The 20,416-nt window shown below is 35.2% G+C and overlaps 1 protein-coding gene across 7 annotated transcripts in view; it reads right to left on the reverse strand.

Moving 5' to 3' along the window:
* The window catches only part of DCC (DCC netrin 1 receptor), a 1,086,625-nt gene that overhangs the window by 565,584 nt on the left and 500,625 nt on the right, over positions 1 to 20,416 (reverse strand). For all 7 annotated transcript variants that reach the window (XM_077892657.1, XM_077892647.1, XM_077892640.1 and 4 more), the window contains 2 exons: positions 6,032 to 6,182; positions 4,687 to 4,823 (listed from right to left, as the gene is read on the reverse strand). In XM_077892657.1, the coding sequence (XP_077748783.1) occupies positions 4,687 to 4,823; positions 6,032 to 6,182 (288 nt within the window). The remainder of the gene's footprint in view (positions 1 to 4,686; positions 4,824 to 6,031; positions 6,183 to 20,416) is intronic.

Raw genomic sequence — 20,416 nt, forward strand, 5'->3', positions numbered from 1 at the left:
AGGGAGACAGAACATGAGAGATGCCTAACTCTGGGAAACGAACTAGGGGTGGTAGAAAGGGAGGTGGGTGGGTGGGGGGTGGGGGTGACTGGGTGACGGGCACTGAGGGGGGCACTTGATGGGATGAGCACTGGGTGTTATTCTATATGTTGGCAAATTGAACACCAATAAAAAATAAATTTATTTTTTTAAAAAAGATAAAAATCTAACCACATTAGCAAACCATTCAGGATCTGTACCACTTTTCCAGTCCCCTACCAGACTCTCATTGGCCCCACACTCTTCAGTCACATCAGATCATATCCTTTTCCCCATTCCTTGCTTATCAAATATTTTGTTAAAGTATGCATTTCTGGGATGCCTAGATGGCACTATGGTTGGGTGTCTGACTTCAGCTCAGGGTGTGATCCCTGGTCTGGGGATGGAGTCCTGCATGGGCTCCCCCCGGGGAGCCTGCTTCTCCCTCTGCCTGTGTCTCTACTTCTCTTTCTGTGTCTCTCATGAATAAATAAATAAAATCTTTAAAAATTAAAAGAAAATAAAATAAAGTATGCATTTCTGCATTGATTCAAACATCAGATCAATCTAGACCTAAGGCAGTAGCAAATCTCTTGGATGTTTATTAGGGTGATTATAATTCTTGTGCCAAAAAGCTGGTTATTTGGAAAGTAATAATGGATAGAATACCATTCTTTACTTCTTTTTTAAAAAGCAGAGTTCAAAAAAATAACCATGGCACTGGTGATTTAGACAGCATATAAGCTGGCAACAGTATTCAGAAAACCTCCCTCTGCAACCTCCTTTTCAGCACTTCTCCTGCCACCACTTCTTTAGGTTCTGTCTTTTATGAGAGAGAGACTATCAGCCCTTCATATCTTCACAGAGTCCACGTTAACATGCAAAATGGAGGGGGGAATAAAGGAACTTACTCTAAATTGATTAGGGCAATTGATTTTTGAATTTGTAATTACACTACAAGCCCATTGAAGCCAGACTTCAAACTTTTTGTAGCTTTCTCAGAACCTAGTGCAATACATGTACTCAAAATACATCCACCAGTACTGTATTATTGAATATTCTAATAGATCAGAAACATTAACATAAATGGCTATTATTAAGAACATATCTATTACTAATTTAAATTTCACATACCTTAGACAAGTTGTCCTTAATCTTGTCTATTACAGATTTCCCCAAGAAGTTTAGTTATTATGGAACTTTTAAAATTCATTTTATAGTGTAAATGTTTTAAACGATATTTAATGTTTATTAACTCAGAAACTCTTGAGGAAGACCACATAATTTCTCTTGTTGTATATAAAATGATATCATACTTGAAAAGTCTATTAGTTCATGCAGGTTCACATTCAAAGCCAGTTCAAGTACAAAAAAGGACCATTGACTTGAAAGGCAAAACAAAAGTCTGATAAAATGCATGATTAAAGCTTGTAAACACAACTTGGGATTTCTTTTTTTTTTTTTTTTAATTTTTATTTATTTATGATAGTAACAGAGAGACAGAGAGAGAGAGAGAGGCAGAGACACAGGCAGAGGGAGAAGCAGGCTCCATGCACCGGGAGCCCGACGTGGGATTCGATCCCAGGTCTCCAGGATCGCGCCCTGGGCCAAAGGCAGGCGCCAAACCGCTGCGCCACCCAGGGTTCCCACAACTTGGGATTTCTTGTGGGATTTTTATCTTATGAAGAATTTACACTATGGTAAAATTCTTAAAGCTAATGAAACCTATTTGAATAACACTGCTAATGAAGCTCTTTGCATCTTTTACTTAAAAAAAGTAATAAATTATATTTTCCATATAAACTCAGCCCTGCAAGTTGAGCTCAGCTCTATAACAGAATAGCCAAATACTGTATCAAAGATTTTAATATATCAGGGGAATCCCTGGGTGGCTCAGGGGGTTAGCCCCTGCCTCCAGCCCAGGGTATGATCCTGGAGTCCCGGGATTGAGTCCCACATCGGGCTCCCTGCATGGGGCCTGCTTCTCCCTCTGCCTGTGTCTCTGCCTCTCTCTGTGTGTCTCTCATGAATAAATAAATAAAATCTTAAAAAAAAAAAAAGATTTTATTATATCAACATTCATTTTAAATCCTGAGTAGAATAGTTAAAACAGTATTATGATCATTTCCTGAATTAAATCATATACCTTCTATAATAGTTATAGATCATACTAGGTCTGTGGAAGATCTTTAAAATGTATACCCAGTTACCAAGAGAATTTTTTAAAAGAAGACCCAAAACTCTACTTAGTTTTTTAAATTAATATTGCTTCTAATTTACACATTGAACATGTAATCTGCAATGAGATTTTTGGAAATAGAATGATGCGTTTAGAATAAAAATGTGAGTCTAACAGCAACAAAGCCAGCATCCATAAAGAAAAATACTTGACACCTTATAGAAAATGTAAAATAAAAATGAAAAACAGAAACATCAAAATGCATACAGACAGAGCCTACACAGTATAGTTACTATTCTTCCTACATTAAGAGTTCCTGCAAATCAATAAAATAAAGATGGATATTTTAATAAATGTATAAAGGTCAAAAAGATTGATGGCTAACTCACAAACTAGTACATGCAAATGTCCAGTAAAACCATGAAAAAGAAACCCAAATTTAATAAGGATGCAAATTAGAACAAAGAGATTCCATTTTATAAAATTGTTAGGCAGGCAAATATTGGTAGGAATGTATTCTTTTTTAAATTCATTTATTATAGAGAGATAAAGGTAGAGAACAAGCAGAGCAGAGAGGCCGAGAGAGAGAGAGAGAGAGAGAGACGGAGAGAGCCGCAGGCTCCCCACTGAGCAGGGAGCCCAAGGCAGGGCTGGATCCCAAGACTCTGGGATCATGACCTGAGCCGAAGGCAGACGTGTAACCCACTGAGCCACCCGAGGAATCTGAGAGAAATGTGTTCTTTTGGAGATAGGCAATTCTTGCACTGCTGGTGTGAGTATGAACACTTCTGTGACACTTTTCCTTAGCATATAAGCAAATAAATAGCAAATATACAGAATAATCATTTCAGTGCTATTGTTGTGTGTGTGTGTGTGTGTGTTTAACAGAACTTGGAAACAAGGCAATGCTCAACAATAAAGAACTGGAGAACATACTGATGTGCACGGGAACACACAGAAGATGCTACGAATCAGTGTGTGCATATATGTATGCATGTACCTATATTTCTTCGCTGTTCTTTATTCTCAGAAATCATAATTTATATACAATTGGCTTAGATATCAATGAAGCATCATGTGTCCAAATATTATGAATTAATTTGATATGAAGTTTGACCTCATATATTAGCGATTAGAAGTTTACTTATGATCGCTAAAAATTCCAGGTAATTCTATAACTGCATTTACCTTATGATCAGTACTATACAATACAACATGATTTCTGTATAGCTAATCTGTGTTGCTGTACTTTGGTACAACAAATGTAAAAGTTCTTTGTTTCACTAACAACTTCCATATAAAATGATTATACTAAATTGCTGCCATTTTAAAGACAAGCTATTTTAGCTAGAATAATTCTACCTCTAAAACCAAAAAAAAAAAAAAAAAAAATTAAAGTCCTTTGCCTATTCTAAGCTTAATATTTATGGTTTGATCAAAGAACAAACAACTCCATTGTCTCATCCCTTACATATATTATTGCCCTATCTGAAGATTAAAGCATTTTCTGAATAAACTTGAAAACCAAAAAGTAAAATGGACAGCATAGTAATATTATGGTAGAGGTTAACAGATATAATCAGCGTACCATACCTCTTCATTTCTGTAGAATAACTTTTAAAGAGACTATGATTTTTCCTGTACTCTTTACAAGGTAAAAAAATATATATATATATTCCAGAAGGAAAAATCCTAAGACCGGGAAACATTTTTTGTTGTAGTTGCTGTTATAGGAAAAAGCAATTCAAATGGTAAAGCACCTTCTCCAAATGACATGATTCAAATGAAACTGACTGAAAAAAAATATCTGGAGTAAAAGATAAATGATGTGTACCTCCCACATACAACAATTATGAACTTGCAATGATGCACAGTGACCCTGCCTTTCTGAATAATATGTACCATCCAAGCCCCTTAAATTTTTAAAATTAGATTCTTTCTACACAAGTTTTCCTTAGATGTATTCGATTATAATGGTTCACCTTCAACATAGCATATACAGCATTTCCATATTAAGAAAACAATCTCACCAAGACATTTGAACTTAGTGTCAGGAACCCTATCTGTCATCTCAAATGATACCTGACTTTTCCATTCAAGTGTATACCCTTTATGCAATTTCTCTCATTTATTCCTTCATTTATTTTCCCCAGATAAAATATTTGGGAATCTCTCATTTGTTATTTAATTCATTGGCTGTTTAACACATTTGTTAAATAATAATTTTTCATAGGTTTCAGTTGTATCACTGGAATAATTAGCCTTAAGAGTGATGCGTCTGAAGTTTAGTCAACAAGCAAGTATTCAAACACTGCATTTAACCCCTACACAATGAATCAAAGAAGAGCAAGGACATGTATGGAATATTGGGAGTTTGCAACTTCATACTAATAAACACAGGAAGCAATTCAGGGATAAGCCTTTAGAGTGTCATGGTGATGTATTTTGGAAAAAGGACAGTGTAAATTAATCTCATGCCATTGACTTACCCAAGACCGTGAGCTCTGCAGAGGCACTAATATTCTCATTTTTATATGTAACAACACAGGTGTAAGTTCCACTATCATCATCCGTCACATTGGAGATAAGCAAGTTGCTTCCACCCAATAAGGAATACTTTTTGGACCTGTGAGGCACAGACATATAAAATTAGAGAGTAGATAAATGTACAAATACATATTTATATACCAGGCAAGGTACTTAGAGGTTCAAATAAACTCTACGGAAGATCAAATGATAGCATTAGAATTAGAAACTATTTTATGAGGCCTTGATAACACAACATTTATTGATCAAAAATTCATTTGAGGTAAACCACTCCCACTGGAAGATTATGGGCAGTGATCAAAGAAATTAAATAGATTAAACTTGGAACCAAGCTTAATACTGAAAAGAAATTTACAGATAATCTGGTGCAATTCTCTCATTTTGGATTTGAGGACCATGAGGTTCAGAGAAGTGATTCCCCACAGTGAGAGTCAATGTCTTGCGTCCTGACTTCTGATCTAGTGACCTTTGTACAAAGCCACATTTCATACTATACCGACAACGTCTGGTTGCATTCAGAGAACACGTTTTGGCATGTTAGTGCTGCAACCAGCTTTCTCACGTGCTTCAGTATTCTCAGAAGCACTGTGACACTACACCATAGAGTGTTCTTATATAAATACAGATGGCAAATGAAATTTAAAGATTTAAGTTATTGTCTGTGAACCTATCTCGTAATAGAAAATAAACGTGTTGAAAGGGAGACCTCCAAATCAATGAAATTAATTTCTTAAGTGAAATCCATTTAATCAAAATGTTTCAGACTAAGTGTTCCATTCTATTAAGAGTTTACTTTCTTACTATGTCTTAAAACAAATGCCTAATAATTCAAAGCTAGCCATGCTCTCCTTTTGTCCTATCTCAAATATTTGTTACATCTGGAATGTGAAAGATATAATTGGGACTGAAAAAAAATTGCACAGACCCTATAATGACAAGCTATATATTTCAAATCAGAAAATTTTAATTTCTTAATAAATATTTCACTGTCTATACCACTTCCTTAGGATGAGATCCTCCAATGTATTTTTGATGAATATTTTTTGGATAGGGCTTTTTCAACAGCAACACTGGCTTTCTCAATTTTTTTTCCGAATTGGTCTCATAGATTTTGAGTCTGTTTCCCATCTTTTAATCCCATTGGGTAAATGTCTTTCATATATTGCATAATGTCAAAGAATGTAGGGGGAAATCAATTATCATCAAAAACTCTAGTATTACTAGATACCCGTATCAAATTAGAGAAAGAGTGACATATACTTCACAAAAGTCTTCAATTTGTGATACCTGAGTTGGATGACTTCCTCTCCTCGTAACCAGGTAAAACTCGGGGGAGGATAGCCAGAAACACAACACTCCAGGATGGCATCTTTTCCTTCAATGGCTACTACATTGGATGGTCTTTGCAGAAAATATAGCTGCCTATGCAGTCCTGGGTCTGTAAAGAGAAAACACAGAATCACATCTTTTATGAAAATATAAATGGTGTAGGTTGAACCTTTTTTTTTTTTTTTTTTCCTAGTAAGACACTCTGATAGAGAGGAGGTAAGGAAAGAAAATGGAAAGTTACCAGTGAAACTTATAGACTGTTAAAAGGTTTCTCCATCCCAAGTTTCTAGGATTATGATAAAATATTCTTAGCTGTTGTTGACATCATGATACAAAGCAATAGATGGAAGCTTGGGGTGATAAGTCATTCATTTTGGCTGTAGGACTTGTTGACTTCTCATTAAAGAACAAGAAAATATTATCAGTAATTTTTCTAAACATTATCACCAGTAACTTTTTAACGTTTTTAATTTGTCTTCCACTACTACCTATTTCACTTCCTTCTGCTTTGTCTATTGCTTCTGTGGCTGTTAGAATTGTGTTAAAAAACATATAAGTTTTGAGAAGTTAGGCTGTAGAAGGTACTGAAAAAAAAAATCTATTGTCTTCAAAATTGAACTGACATTAAATTTTGTTTTGTATAACAATAAGTTTGGCTGTTTCTAAGCCTTCTCTTTATTTTTCATTTCTATTTTTTTTAAGATTATTTATTTATTTATTCATGAAAGACACAGAAAGAGAGAGACAGAGACATAGACAGAAGGAGAGGCAGGCTCCCCCCTGGGACCCTGATGTGGGACTCGATCCCAGGTCTCCAGGTTCACGCCCTGAGTTAAAGGCAGACCCTCAACCTCTGAGCCACCCAGGCATCCCCTATTTTTAATTTCTAACAACATTCCAAAGAGTTTGTCCCTAGAGTTGAGACTCTGTGTAAATGAAGAGCTCTTGTATCCTCCTACCTCACCCAATGCATTTTCTAGTTCTGTATAACCAACATTATTCATTTTACTTATTTGTTTATTATTTGTTTACTTATTTATTTACTACAGAAAAAAAGAGAGAGTGAGTGAACAGACCAGGACGGGGGGCTGGGAGGAGGAGGAGGAAGAGAAAATCCCAAGCAGGCTCCAAGCTCAGTCCAGAGCTCAATGCAGGGCTCCATCTCATGACTCTGAGATCATGACCTGAGCCAAAATCAAGAGTTGGACTATTACCCAACTGAGCCATCCAGGCCCCAACATTATTCATTTTTACTATCAGGCTAATAAAACGGTGTCTTTCAACCTAAAGACTCATTAGAACTCATTTGTTCCAAAGTTGCTAAAACATTATTAGGTGGAATAGCAAAAAAATTTACAAAATCCTGGTTCAACACAGCCAAGAGAAAACTCTGTGTGAATTAAGAGCTTCTCTTCCACCTTTCACATGTATTCCACTCCGAAAGCTGAGACACCTCTACAGTAGTCTATGGTTAAGTGAGCTTGGAGGAAGTTCTCCCAGCCATGGTGATATCCTCTGACCTGCCTGTTGACTAAACTTCCATCATTCAAAGTTCATTTAAGGTAAAATGTGATAGTTCCACATCCCTATGAAAATCCACATCCCTCTATGGAGGTTTAATTTAGGCTTTTTTCAGCTTAATGCATTAAATGGAATTAACATGTAATCTGGCATTTTTTAAACTCAAAGTACCACCTTAAAGTAGAGAAAATGAGGCCATGAAATCTTAAAAATTAGGATTGGTGTGGATGGTGAATTGCCAAGGGATATTAGGTCCAATTGTGTCATAGCGTGAGGCATAGAGGAACAGAGAGGAGGTGAGGTAGGAGGAGATCTGGGACACATTTTAACACTGTTGTTAGTCCTCCTTGGCCTGACCCAACTCCACAGCTTGAGCGCAAATTAATAAAATAATACATAAATAAATAAATAAATAAATAAATAAATAAATAAATAAAATAATACCAATTCTCCAGTTAATGGTTGGAGTGGTAATTGTCCTTTAAGTACTCTGTGTGCAGAAAGACAAATTCACACTTTCTCAGTCTTTTCACATCTGTTTCTGGTTGTTACAGTAACAAATATAAACACTGTTCACAATGAAAATATTGAAAGAGTTTTTGAAATGTGTTAATCCTTATTAAACCAATATTGTAGAAAAAATGTCTCAAAACTTTTAAAAAACTGCTGATGGTGTGTGTCATTTCCTTTTGTGAAAGCGGCTTTTCAAATCAAATGAGAATATTTTGAAGGATCATGCTGCTTAACAATAAATTTCCTGAAATGGACAGTTCCCAAAATGTACATTTATAAATAGCTATCTTCACAATGGAGTCTTATATATTTAAATGCTCTACTTCTCCCACATGTTCCTCATCAGAAATGTTTCAACTACATATATTATATAATACTATATACTATACTATTTTCCACACGCACACACAGAGACACACACACTATATTTTAATAGCTTCCTCAGTATCGAGATCTACAAATTTTACCTTATGACCTAAAGAAGATTCACCTTTGGCCTCTGTGCAATACCACTTCTTTATCCATAAAAGAGCCAATAATTCAACTCAACTATATTTTCTTTTATCAGGAAACTAACCCACTTAACACAATTTTTTTTTAATTTACTAAAAATTGAATAGTAGGGATTTTCCTCATTCCCTTGACATTGTTTCTCCTATGACTAACAATTTACATGAGGATGATACGTTTGTCATAATTAATTAAGTGATATTGACACATTATTATAAATTAAAGTCAATAGTATACATTAGGATCACTCTTTGTGTTGTACAGTTGCATGGGTTTTAAAAATACATAACATCATGTCTTCAGCATTACAGTATCATATAGTTTGACCAAGCTTAAAACTCCCTAACGTTTACCTATTCATCACTCCCCCATCAAGCCTAACTCAAAGCCTAGGAAATTAACAGTTTCTCTACTATTTCTATAGTTGTACCTTTTCCTATAGTTGAATATACAGGATATTCCTATAGACTATCCTATAGTTGGAATTATACAGTATATAGTCTTCTCACATTGATTTATTTAACTTGGAATATGCATTTAGGGTCCTCTATGTCTTTGGGGGGTTCCATTGTCCATTTGCTCTTCTAGCTGGATAGTATTCCGTTATATAGATACACTGCAGTTTGTTTATCCATTCTCCTATTGTGGGATACCTTGATTGCTTGGTAATTATGAACAAATCTGCTATAAACAAATGTCCACGTGTAGATTTTTGTCTGGTCATAAATTTCCAACTCAATTGGGTAAATACCTTGAAAATTGATTGCTATATTGTATAGTAAAACTATGTTTACCTTTGTAAGAAACTCCCAAACTATCTTTCAAAGTGTCTCTGTAATTTTGTATTCCCACTAGCAATGGATGTCCTGTTGCTACTTATCCTCATAAGCATTTGGTATGACTGTTTTTTTTTTTTTTTTTTTTTTTGGATTTTAGCCATTTCAATAGGTATCTAGGGTTATAATTGCTCTCACTGCAATCCGATGATGAAATATAATGTTAAGCATATTTCATATGCTTGGTTTCCACCAGTTAGGTCCTTTTTAATAGGGTGTCTATTCAGATATTTGCTTATTTTTTTCAATTGATTTGTTTATTTTCTTATCATTGAGTTTCCAATGCTTGTATATTTTCAATACAAGTTATTTATCAGATGTGTGTTTTGCAAATACTTTTTTGTCTGTGGCTCGTTTCTACTTTCTTTTAACATTGTCTTTGCAGAGCAGAAATTAATAATGTCACAGTTTACCAATTTTTCCTTTCATGAAGGAAAAATTGCTTGTGGTCTAAAAATTCATTGTCAAACCTAGTATCACCTAGATTTGCTCCTCTGTTATCTTCCAGAAGTTTTTATAGTTTTATGTTTTACATTTAGGTCTGTGATCCATTTTGAGATTTTTTTTTTACAAAAAGGTATAAGGTCTGCTTCTCAAGGTGTTTGGTTGTTTTGTTTAATTTTCTTTCAATTTGGTTTTTGGTATATGAAATATCCAATTGTTCCAGTACTATTTGTTGAAAAGATTATCTTTTCTCCACTGGCTTGATTTTATTCCTTTGTGGCAGATCACTTGACTTTGTGTGGGTCTATTTCGGGGTACCCTATTTTGTTCCATTGATCTGTTTGCCTATTATTTTGCCAATATTACCATCTTGACTATTGTAGCTTTATAATGAGTCCTGAGGTCAGCCAGTGTACATCTCCAACTTTCTTTTTCAGTATTGTCCTCACTATTTTAGGTCTCCTGCCTTTCTATAAAAGCTTTTAAATCAATTTATTAAGATACACAAAAGAACTTTAACTTACTGGGATTTTGTCTTTATTTTAAGATATCAGTAGTTCAGGCATCACTGGGCTCATATTGCCACAGAATAACCATCTGCTATTACTTTTTCAGACAAAGGATAGATATTCTAGATGACTTCAATCTGCCTGGCCCATTTCAGTTATGTTTATTATCTTTGTAGCTTCATTGTGGGCATTAGTGTTTGTGACCTAATGAGAGGTATAAAAATGTCAGCTATTGACAGATAAATTTGGTCTTATTTCTCCAAAGATAATTCTCTATAAATATATACCCTAATAAATTCTAAGATTATGCAGATTCCCAAAAAAGCTCATAGAAATTTTTTTTAATAGTACATAGTTCATATGTTCTTTTTTTTTTTTTTTAATTTATTTATTCATGATAGTCACACGGAGAGAGAGAGAGGCAGAGACACAGGCAGAGGGAGAAGCAGGCTCCAAGCACCGGGAGCCCGATGTGGGATTCGATCCCGAGTCTCCAGGATCACACCCTGGGCCAAAGGCAGGCGCCAAACCGCTGCGCCACCCAGGGATCCCTAGTTCATATGTTCTATAACGTTATGATGGATTTAATATGATCACAAATTGTTTAGAGTTCCTCTAATCCAGAATGAAGGGTCTAGTTCCCTATGATTTAAATCTGGCCTGGCCCGGTGTTATGCTTTGACCAGCAGATTATGGTAAGTGTCATACTGCATGAGCTCCGGAGCCAAGGCCTCAAGAGGTCTTATGGTTTCCGCCATGACTCTTTCTGAGACTAAGCATCTCAGTCTAGCTACTTAAAGAAGGCACATGGAGGACAACTAAGCCCCCTCAAGCCAAAAACCAGCACTAATTAACAGACTTGTGATTAAGGCCCTCTTGAACCTTCCACTTCAGCAAAGCACACACAAGGAAGCCAAAGTGAAACCAGGAGAGGAACTGCTGAGGTACACTGCAGGATTGTAAGAGATAATAAATTATTTCAAGTCACTAATTTTGGAGTGTTTTGTTATGTAGCAATATATATTTGCCTTATTTTTCTTGCCTAAAATGTGTGTGTGTGTGTGTGTGTGTGTGTGTGTGTGTGTGTGTGTTTAAAAAGGAGTCTCAAGAAAGTAGATTTGTGTTTTAAAATAGAGAAGATGGAGATATAATTGCCAAGGTTATTTTTGTGTGACACAATCATGAGTGGGTCTTATTCACATCTTTGTATTTTTCTCTATTTTCAAAAGTTTTTATAAGAATATATACCATTTTTAGAGTATAGAGTTATGTTAAATTCTAGTGTAAGGTGGATGACATTATACAAGGAACAAAATAAATTATAAAAGTTAATGATTAAAACACAGACATAGGGACACCTGGGTGGCTCAGCCATTGAGCATCTGCCTTCGGCTCAGGGCATGACCCCAGAGTCCTGGGATCCAGTCGCACATTGGGCTCCCCGCATGGGGCCTGCTTCTCCCTCTGCCTGTGTCTCTGCTTCTCCGTCTGTGTCTCTCATGAATAAATAAATAAAATCTTAAAAATAAATAAATAAAACACAGACATATATTCAAGAGCAGATGAAAGTTTTCTCTCTAGGCTCTAAAATTGTATAGATGGAAAAGCTCTGGAAAAAGTAAACTCGAAATTTTAGGTCATGACTTTTGTTGACTAAATTGATTTTAATGGGTCTATGATGGAATTAGGAAATATTCATAAAAATCATTTTGTTCTTGCTATATGGGCACTGACTATACCAATCCAAATGAAATTGTTCAATTAATAAAACATGGCAAATGTTTCCAGTTAATTAATGAGTATGATTTCATCACAGGAAATGGCATGAGAATACCAGTTTGTAATACTCTTATTTCATAAACTGGGTGATGGGTATACAAATGGTCATTTCATTTTTATGTTTTATTTTATTTTATTTTTTTTTATTATTTTTTTTTTTATGATAGTCACACACAGAGAGAGAGAGGCAGAGACACAGGCAGAGGGAGAAGCAGGCTCCATGCACCGGGAGCCCGACGTGGGATTCGATCCCGGGTCTCCAGGATCACGCCCTGGGCCAAAGGCAGGCGCCAAACCGCTGCGCCACCCAGGGATCCCCATTTTTATGTTTTAAACTGCATATACGTTCCATATGCTTTTATATATGTGCTATACGTTTTAAAATAAAAATGAGAAGAAAATGCAAGGGTAGGCTCGAGAAAATATATTTGGCAATAGCTTTAAATTCACACCAAGAAAAATGGATTTTTTTCTGTCAATTTTTTTCATTAAAGACTAAAGAAAGGCAGCCCGGGTGGCTCAGCGGATTAGTGCCACTTTTGGCCCAGGGCGTGATCCTGGAGACCCGGGATCGAGTCCCACATCGGGGTCCCTGCATGGAGCCTACTTCTCCCTCTGCCTGTGTCTCTACACCCCCCCATGAATAAATAAATAAAATCTTTAAAAAAAAAGGACTAAAGAAAAGCAGATCTCTTTAATATGATGGTCATGGAAATGAATGCAAAAAATTATGCAATGACTTTTCTTAATTGGTTATTAGCAGTCTGATTTGCTTAGACTAAAACCTAGTTTAGCTTCTTCCTGTTGGGGAATGGGGAATATTGACATGATTCTCCATCTGACTTGATCTCATTGTCATCCTGGTGGTAAAAGAACTAATCCTCCTCAGAGAGCAAGAGGGTAGTAACTAGAGGGGAAAGAGTCATTACAGGTATACTGATCTCTGACACAGACAGATTGTTTTTTTCTTTTTTTTTTTTAAAGATTTTATTTATTTATTCATGACAGATACAGAGAGAGAAAGGCAGAGACACAGGCAGAGGGAGAAGCAGGCTCCATGCAAGGAAGCCCAATGTGGGACTCGATCCCAGGACCCCGGGTCAGGACCTGAGCTAAAGGCAGATGCTCAACCACTGAGCCACCCAGGTGCCTCTACAAAGATTGCATTTAAAGTGCAAAAACACCCTATGGCAATGTCCTGCCTTTGTTTATGCTTTCCTTTCTTCCTACTTGCCTGCCTGCCTTCCTTTCCTTCCTCCCTTTCTAACTTTTTAAATGGATAATTTGGCCTATTTAGCTTGATCTTTTATCTGAGTTGGAGAGGACTGACTTACAATCATTCGGAGAATGGATAATGATGAGACAGTGAATCTCCCAACTGTTTGGTTTTAGGAACCACTGTACTCTTAAAAATTATTGAGGACCCCAAAGAACTTTTGTTTATATAGGTTACAGCTATAAATATTTACCATATTAAAAGTCAAAATTGAAAGACTTTTTAAGATATCTATTGATTATTTATTCACAACTTACCATAATATATATATTTTTAAAACTATATTTTTCAAAACAAAAATATTAGTAAGAAAAGGGGTATTACTTCACTTCTTTGTACATTTTTTTAAAGATTTTATTTTTAAGCAATTTCTATACCCAGCGTGGGGCTCAAATTCACAACCCCAAGATCAAGAGTTGTATGTTCTACTGACTGAGCCAGGTAGGCACCTTAAGTTTTGTGAAAAAATTTTTAAAGATTTTTAATTTATTTATTCATGAGAGACACAGAGAGGCAGAGACACAGGCAGAGGGAGAAGCAGGTTCCCTGCAGGGATCCCGATGTGGGACTCGATCCCAGGACCCTGGATCACGCCCTGAGCCTGAGGCAGATGCTCAACCACTGAGCCATCCAGTTTTATAAAATTTTTAACAAATGATTTAATAGAGAATAACTAGACTGTTGTGTTACTTTCTGTATTAACTTTGTTCTGATATGTTAATTTGGTTGAATTATGTGAAAATAATCTGATGTTAGATATGTAGCTGGAAAAAGAAGGTGTATTTTAATAGCCTTTTCAAATAATTGTAGACTTTATCTTTTAACACCATGCCAATAAGTAGTTTCTTAAAAGTTAGTTGTAATGTAGAATCTGACCTCATATTGATGAAATTTCACACTGTGATATAAAAATCTGTTGGTCTTATCTTACGTTTTGAATAGATCTGTTACCCATGTGTGATGCTGTCACAACAATCTGTGGTCATTTGGGATGGCACAGAGAATTAGACAGATCTTCCCAACGTTGACACATGTCATTATACAGTTATTAAAAAATCCCATTTGTTAGTATCACCATCAATCCCATCAGAAAGGCCTTTTAATGTTGTGATGTTGTCAAGTTCCTAGTGGCAGTTACAAGTTTTCCAAATTTCTAATTTTAACTTAAAAGCTTGAATTTCATCCTTGGCAGCAGATACTATTTTCCTTAAACTGACTGGCTCACTTTGTTCATTTTTGAGAAACGTCTAACTAGTAGTACCCAAGTCTGAATAGCTACAGTTTTTCTGTTGATTGCCCTTTCAAGTAAAAATGGTATTCCATATAAAAAAGTAGCTAATTCAGCTTGAAACTCAAATGATCACAAAAATTTAAAAAATAATGTATTTAGACATCTTTCCTAAGTGTTTTCTCTTTTGATATTCAGAATATTAAAAAAATTATGAACTTAACGATTAAGAATTAATAAAGTTGATAATTTTCATTGTTTCATGAAAGATATTCTTAGTCAACATGGTGAAACAATACCAAAAATATTGTATTATCATTAAAATAGGCTTGAGTCTGCAGATCACATAAAAGCATCTTGAGAAACACTGAGTCTCTAGACCATACTTTCAGAAGTGATGTAGACAGTGTCAACAAATTAGCCTATATTCTGAGACATTCAAGAAGCCTATTTCCTTTCAAATGGGAATAGTTCTGCATCCTCGAAGTAGAAATTGATAAAGTAGGAGAGGTCTGGGGGGCTTAGTCGATTAAGTGTCTGACTCTTGGTCTCAGCTCAGGTCTTGATCTCAGGATCATGAGTTCAAGCCCTGCTTTGACTCCATGCTGGGCACAGAGCCTACTTAAAAAAAAAAAAATTAAAAAAAGGTAAATGTCATTCTTCCTCTTTATTCTTCTTATTGCTATTTTATTATTATTATTATTATTATTATTATTATTATTACTATTATTACTACGACTTTCATTTGTGAAGGGATTGAAAAACTTCAGTATTCCCAGTCACTGTCTTTCAGTAAAAGATTATTAAAAGTCAAGAAGCATCTTGGATCATATAACCTGACACATTTACCTACACTTCACATGTTTAGAAATAAGAACTCAACTGTCTTCAGAGCCCACTAGCCAGAGTCATAGAGAAGGCACGCTGGTGAAAGTAGAGAAAGTGCTTTCCATTCTAGGGCATTTCAATAAAAATATTTCTATTAGATGTTACAGTGGCCAAATTACCTGAGTCTGTGAGGCTAGTTGGAAGCTAAAATTGACTTTGCATTCCCAGATTTCCCCAAATATGTCAAGGCCACATGATTTTGTCTTACCTCATTATAGGTAATCAGACTCACTACATATATTATCCAACATTGGAGGGGTACGAATTTTTTTTAAAGATTTTATTTATTTATTCATGAGAGAGAGAGAGAGAGAGAGAAGCAGAGACACAGGCAGAGGGAGAAGCAGGCTCCACGCAGGGAGCCTGATGTGGGACTCAATTCCGGGTCTCCAGGATCACGCCCTGGGCCGAAGGCAGGCGCTAAACCACTGAGGCCCCCCGGGCTGCCCTGGATGGGTACATTTTAGAGTGGAAAGTAAATCTCTTTATCATTATTTTAGGACGTTAGATGTGCCTGAACTAATCCTATGCATAGCAGAATGCATGCTCACCCTGTGATGACAATGACTTTCTTTTCATGGGGCCATTTTCCTGGGTAACACTAAACTTACATGGCTAAATCTAAAGAATAACTGAGGCAGGCAGAAATTTAATTATGAACTGTTGGCATCTGTGTCAGCAAGAAAAAAAAATACCAGTTTTCACAGCTTAATAACTATATTCCTCAAAATAACCAATACTTGCTTTTAATTTTTATGCTTTCTGAATGCAAAATATTTTTTTTCTTGTTGTATACTCTGGTTTTCTTTATTAAATGCCTGCCTCAATGGAATATCAAACACTTTTTTTCCAATTGGAAATGAAAGGACACTGCAGGCTACAGTGGGATATTCTCTTTGATTTCTTCCCAGGCATAAGAGTTACAAATTAATTTAACTTCACAGAGTGAGTTCCCTGTCTGCATCCTCAAATTCAAGCTAACCAACTGTTCACCTGCTGGCTCCTTAGCCATCCCCCATCTAGTTCTGTTTCAGGAAATTCAGCAGGTACCTTGTTGTCTTCAAACACAAGCAGGTATAATAATATGTGCTCCGAGTGAAAAATTCCATCAAACTCCTTCTAACTCTGTGTTTAGAGTGTCTTTTATTAAAAACCAGCCTAATCCAGACTGATCATAGGAGTCAAAATTTATTTAATAATAATAAAAAAAAACCTCCATCTGGCTAAAAGCCAAGAAGCTTTGAACAGAGAAGAGAACCATTTCTCAGGAGCTAGTAGTCATCACTCCATGATTCTATTACTTCCCTTCCTCATTTACAGCAATTCAGTACTAAAAATGACATTCCCTCTCTGTAAATATTCCTACATCTGTTCATATTTCCTCTTTCTTTCTCCATGTACACACACATACTGCTATTTGTAGATAGAGTTTGGAAGAAGAAAGCAGAGTGTCTATTCTTATCATTGGCATATAGCTATAGCCCTTCTGTCTCACAGGCAAATTTTGAGTCTATCAGTTTCATTTTGTAGCAGGGTTGAAGGAAGTGGTTTTTCATTTATAGAATGATTTTTTTTTTTTTTTGGTAATGTCACAGCTGACAGTAGAGTCTCAGAAAACAAATGCTGTCATTATGATATGTCAAAGTTAGTTTAGAGAACCCAGAAATCTTCATAATTTATATAAATGCACACAGTAGCATTTAATTTTTTTCTAGCAAATTATTTATTCTACCTGTTGTTTTTGTTAAAGAATGAAAAAAAAAGGACTTGGGTTATTTTCTGGGCCAATGTTTAAAAATTAAGGTAACGCCCATAGCTCATGACTAAATATGTCTTTTTTATGCTCTAGGAATAAACTGTACCAGTCCCTTCATTGATTTTTGTGACTTTTGCACTCATAGGTTATAGGCTTGGCTTCTACACACGCTCAGAGAAAGCCTCTTATTTGTGAGTCGGGGCAGATTGCGAGACCCTTTAGACGCCTGCCCTGGGGCTGTTAAGTGTCGTATTCCTAGTAAATGCAGAGCTGACCATATATCAGCCCTAAAAGACTCCTGGGAAAATAAAGATTCTTTTTCAAGGAGTCTTCATTCCTTCTTATAGAGGACAATCCTAAGTAGACTGTTTTTGCTTTTGACCTTATATGAAATAGCAACATATCAGGGGATGGGAGTTAAGAGATCACATAAACAATATCTAATATCACTCAAGGTCAAGAATGAAAATAGAAAAATTGGTGGAACTGGTGAGAGAGTGATCACTAGTGATATTAGAATGATAGGCATGGCAAGAAGAATGTAATAGATTCCCCAGTATTTCAAATACTTTTAACTTGGAATTCTGGACTAGATAGATGCCTCCAAAAAAAGCACTGAAAGATGAAGATTTTTTTTTTTTTTAACGAATTCAAGAATCAAAGGGATATTGTCTATGTATCCACTGCAAGTCAGCTTAGGCTTACTAATATATAAACTTTATTACACTTGAATGGGATTTCATCAACCCCATATGAAACACTGATTATCTCTACTATCTCACATTAGTTAAAAGACCTGACTTACAATAAGTAATTCTAATATAGCATGATTGTTCATTTACTTCCATCCTCTGCCCACCCCTGATTCTCAAAGAGGGCAAGCTAAAGCTATCATGGTAGAGAGCTAGGGGGTGGAGTGCATCATGATATAGAAATTGGTCATTTCACTACATCAGTTGTATATAATAAAAGGCATCCTATTTCCTTTTGGTGTGCTTTTTATGACAATATAAACCAGCTTAAAACCATTATTTTCTAAATTAATTTAAAAGAGGATAATCTCATAGTTTATGAAATTGATTTTTGACACTTAATGACTGTGCCTTAGTATGGCTTATAGTTTTGTGGGTTTTGTAGATTTATTTATTTATTTTGCAGAACGAGAGAGAGAGAGAGAGAGAGAGCAAGTGGTGGTAGAGGCAGAGGGAGAAGGAGAGAAATCCTCAAGTAGACTCTGCATTGAGTATGAAGCTTGATCCCAGGATTCCAAGATCATGACCTGGGCTGAAATCGAGTCAGCCATTCAACTGACTCAGGCACCCAGGTACCACTCAATTTATTTGTTATTTATTTATTTATTTATTTATTTATTTATTTGAGAAAGAGAGAGAATATGGGGAGTGTGGGGAGGAGGGACAGAGAGAGAGAGAGAGAGAGAGGCAGAAAGAGAATCTTATCTCAGATAAATAGTCTTCACATGAGAATCAAATTCTTTAAGACTGGAATTTCTAAAATACTAAAGTAATTACAACAGTTGCTAAGGACTTAGCAATTCCAGACATTGAATTTGCTTCTTAAGTTAAAACTTCACAACCACCCTAAGAAATATGTGACATTATTCTCTACATTTTGTAAAATAAATAAAGATTTAGATTAAGTAAATTGCCCTAAATTGTACCACTCGTAAGTGGTAGGACTGAGATTTGTACTTAGTCTAGTGTCATATTCTGTGCTTTTAGCCACTTATTATAATAATAGTTCAATTGATCAATATTAACTCAATATGAAACGGACTGTGGTAGTCCACATGCTGACTCCTTCATGCAATCTGAATTAAATCTGATATAATACTTAGGAAATGTGGACTTCACATCGTTCAAATATAATATATTCTTATATTTCATTCTTTTCTATTACATATAAGAGAGAAGAAGAAATCATTTTATCCAACTTAGATCCATGAAGGTTAATAGCATTCTATTTATAGCATGATGTAAGAACTAGTTTTATTTAAAACTAGCCTTAAAAAAGGTAAACTATGAGAAAATCCTTTCATGCAGTGAAAACATTAAGTATGATACAAAAATATCAGTAATACATTAATCCAATTTGCTCTTCACTTTCTTATTTCTGTTTTTCTCTGTGTATGTTTATATCATGAAATATATTACTCAAAAACCTTCAAGGATTCCCAACCATCAATAAAGGGAATAGAATCAAGTCTATGTTCCTAGGCATAAGACTCAAGGTTCTCCAAAAAAATAGGTTCAGCTTCTCATTCCAGATTTATATCTGCTATCATTCTATAAATGGTTATTCCAGAATATCTAGCAAAGGAATCATCTCTACAGAGGCTGCAAATTTTCCACCTAGAACTGACTTATTCTTTGTCTGTGCTGATTTGGAACTAGATAAGTTTACCTGAATTTACCATTCCCTACCTTATGTTAATCATACGGCTACATGAATTAACTGTCTGGATCAATGGTAAATTTAAAAACAGAGAATGTGTCTTCTTTGCTTTTTTTTTACAAACTATTATTCTGCAGAAATTATAAAAGAAATGGTAGCAAAATATAATTAATTTTGTAATATAAGCAGTATTTAGTCACATTAAAAAATTTCATGTATCCATCAATAATAAATTCTTTGTGTTGAACACAATTCTGAAACTGTTTGAAAACTGAAAAAAATAGTTTTCCTTTAAATAATATGAATTTTGAAATGTTTCTGTTAAAATACATTTCAATAAAAATAAATATAATAGAGAAAAATCATTCAAAATATACTTTAGTCTAATTGATTCCATTAAAAGCCTGTGCTTCTAATTGTACAGATATTTAGAGTTCAGGTCTACCCAGGACCCAGAGTCATTTAATTGCAGTTAAAAGAATGAACAATAGATTCAATTACCAATTGATCAATTCAATTAGGCCATTAAGAAAACTGAAATAAGAGTTTCAGTGTATGGGCCAGTTATTTTAGTCAACCTTAGTGCCCAAAGCAGATTTATAATTCAGCAATTCAATCTACTGCTTGGCACTCAGACGTTATGAGAACTGAATAAAGTGAACTTGACAATC

Source organism: Canis aureus, chromosome 1 (genome assembly GCF_053574225.1).
Source record: "Canis aureus isolate CA01 chromosome 1, VMU_Caureus_v.1.0, whole genome shotgun sequence".
Lineage (NCBI taxonomy): Eukaryota > Metazoa > Chordata > Mammalia > Carnivora > Canidae > Canis > Canis aureus.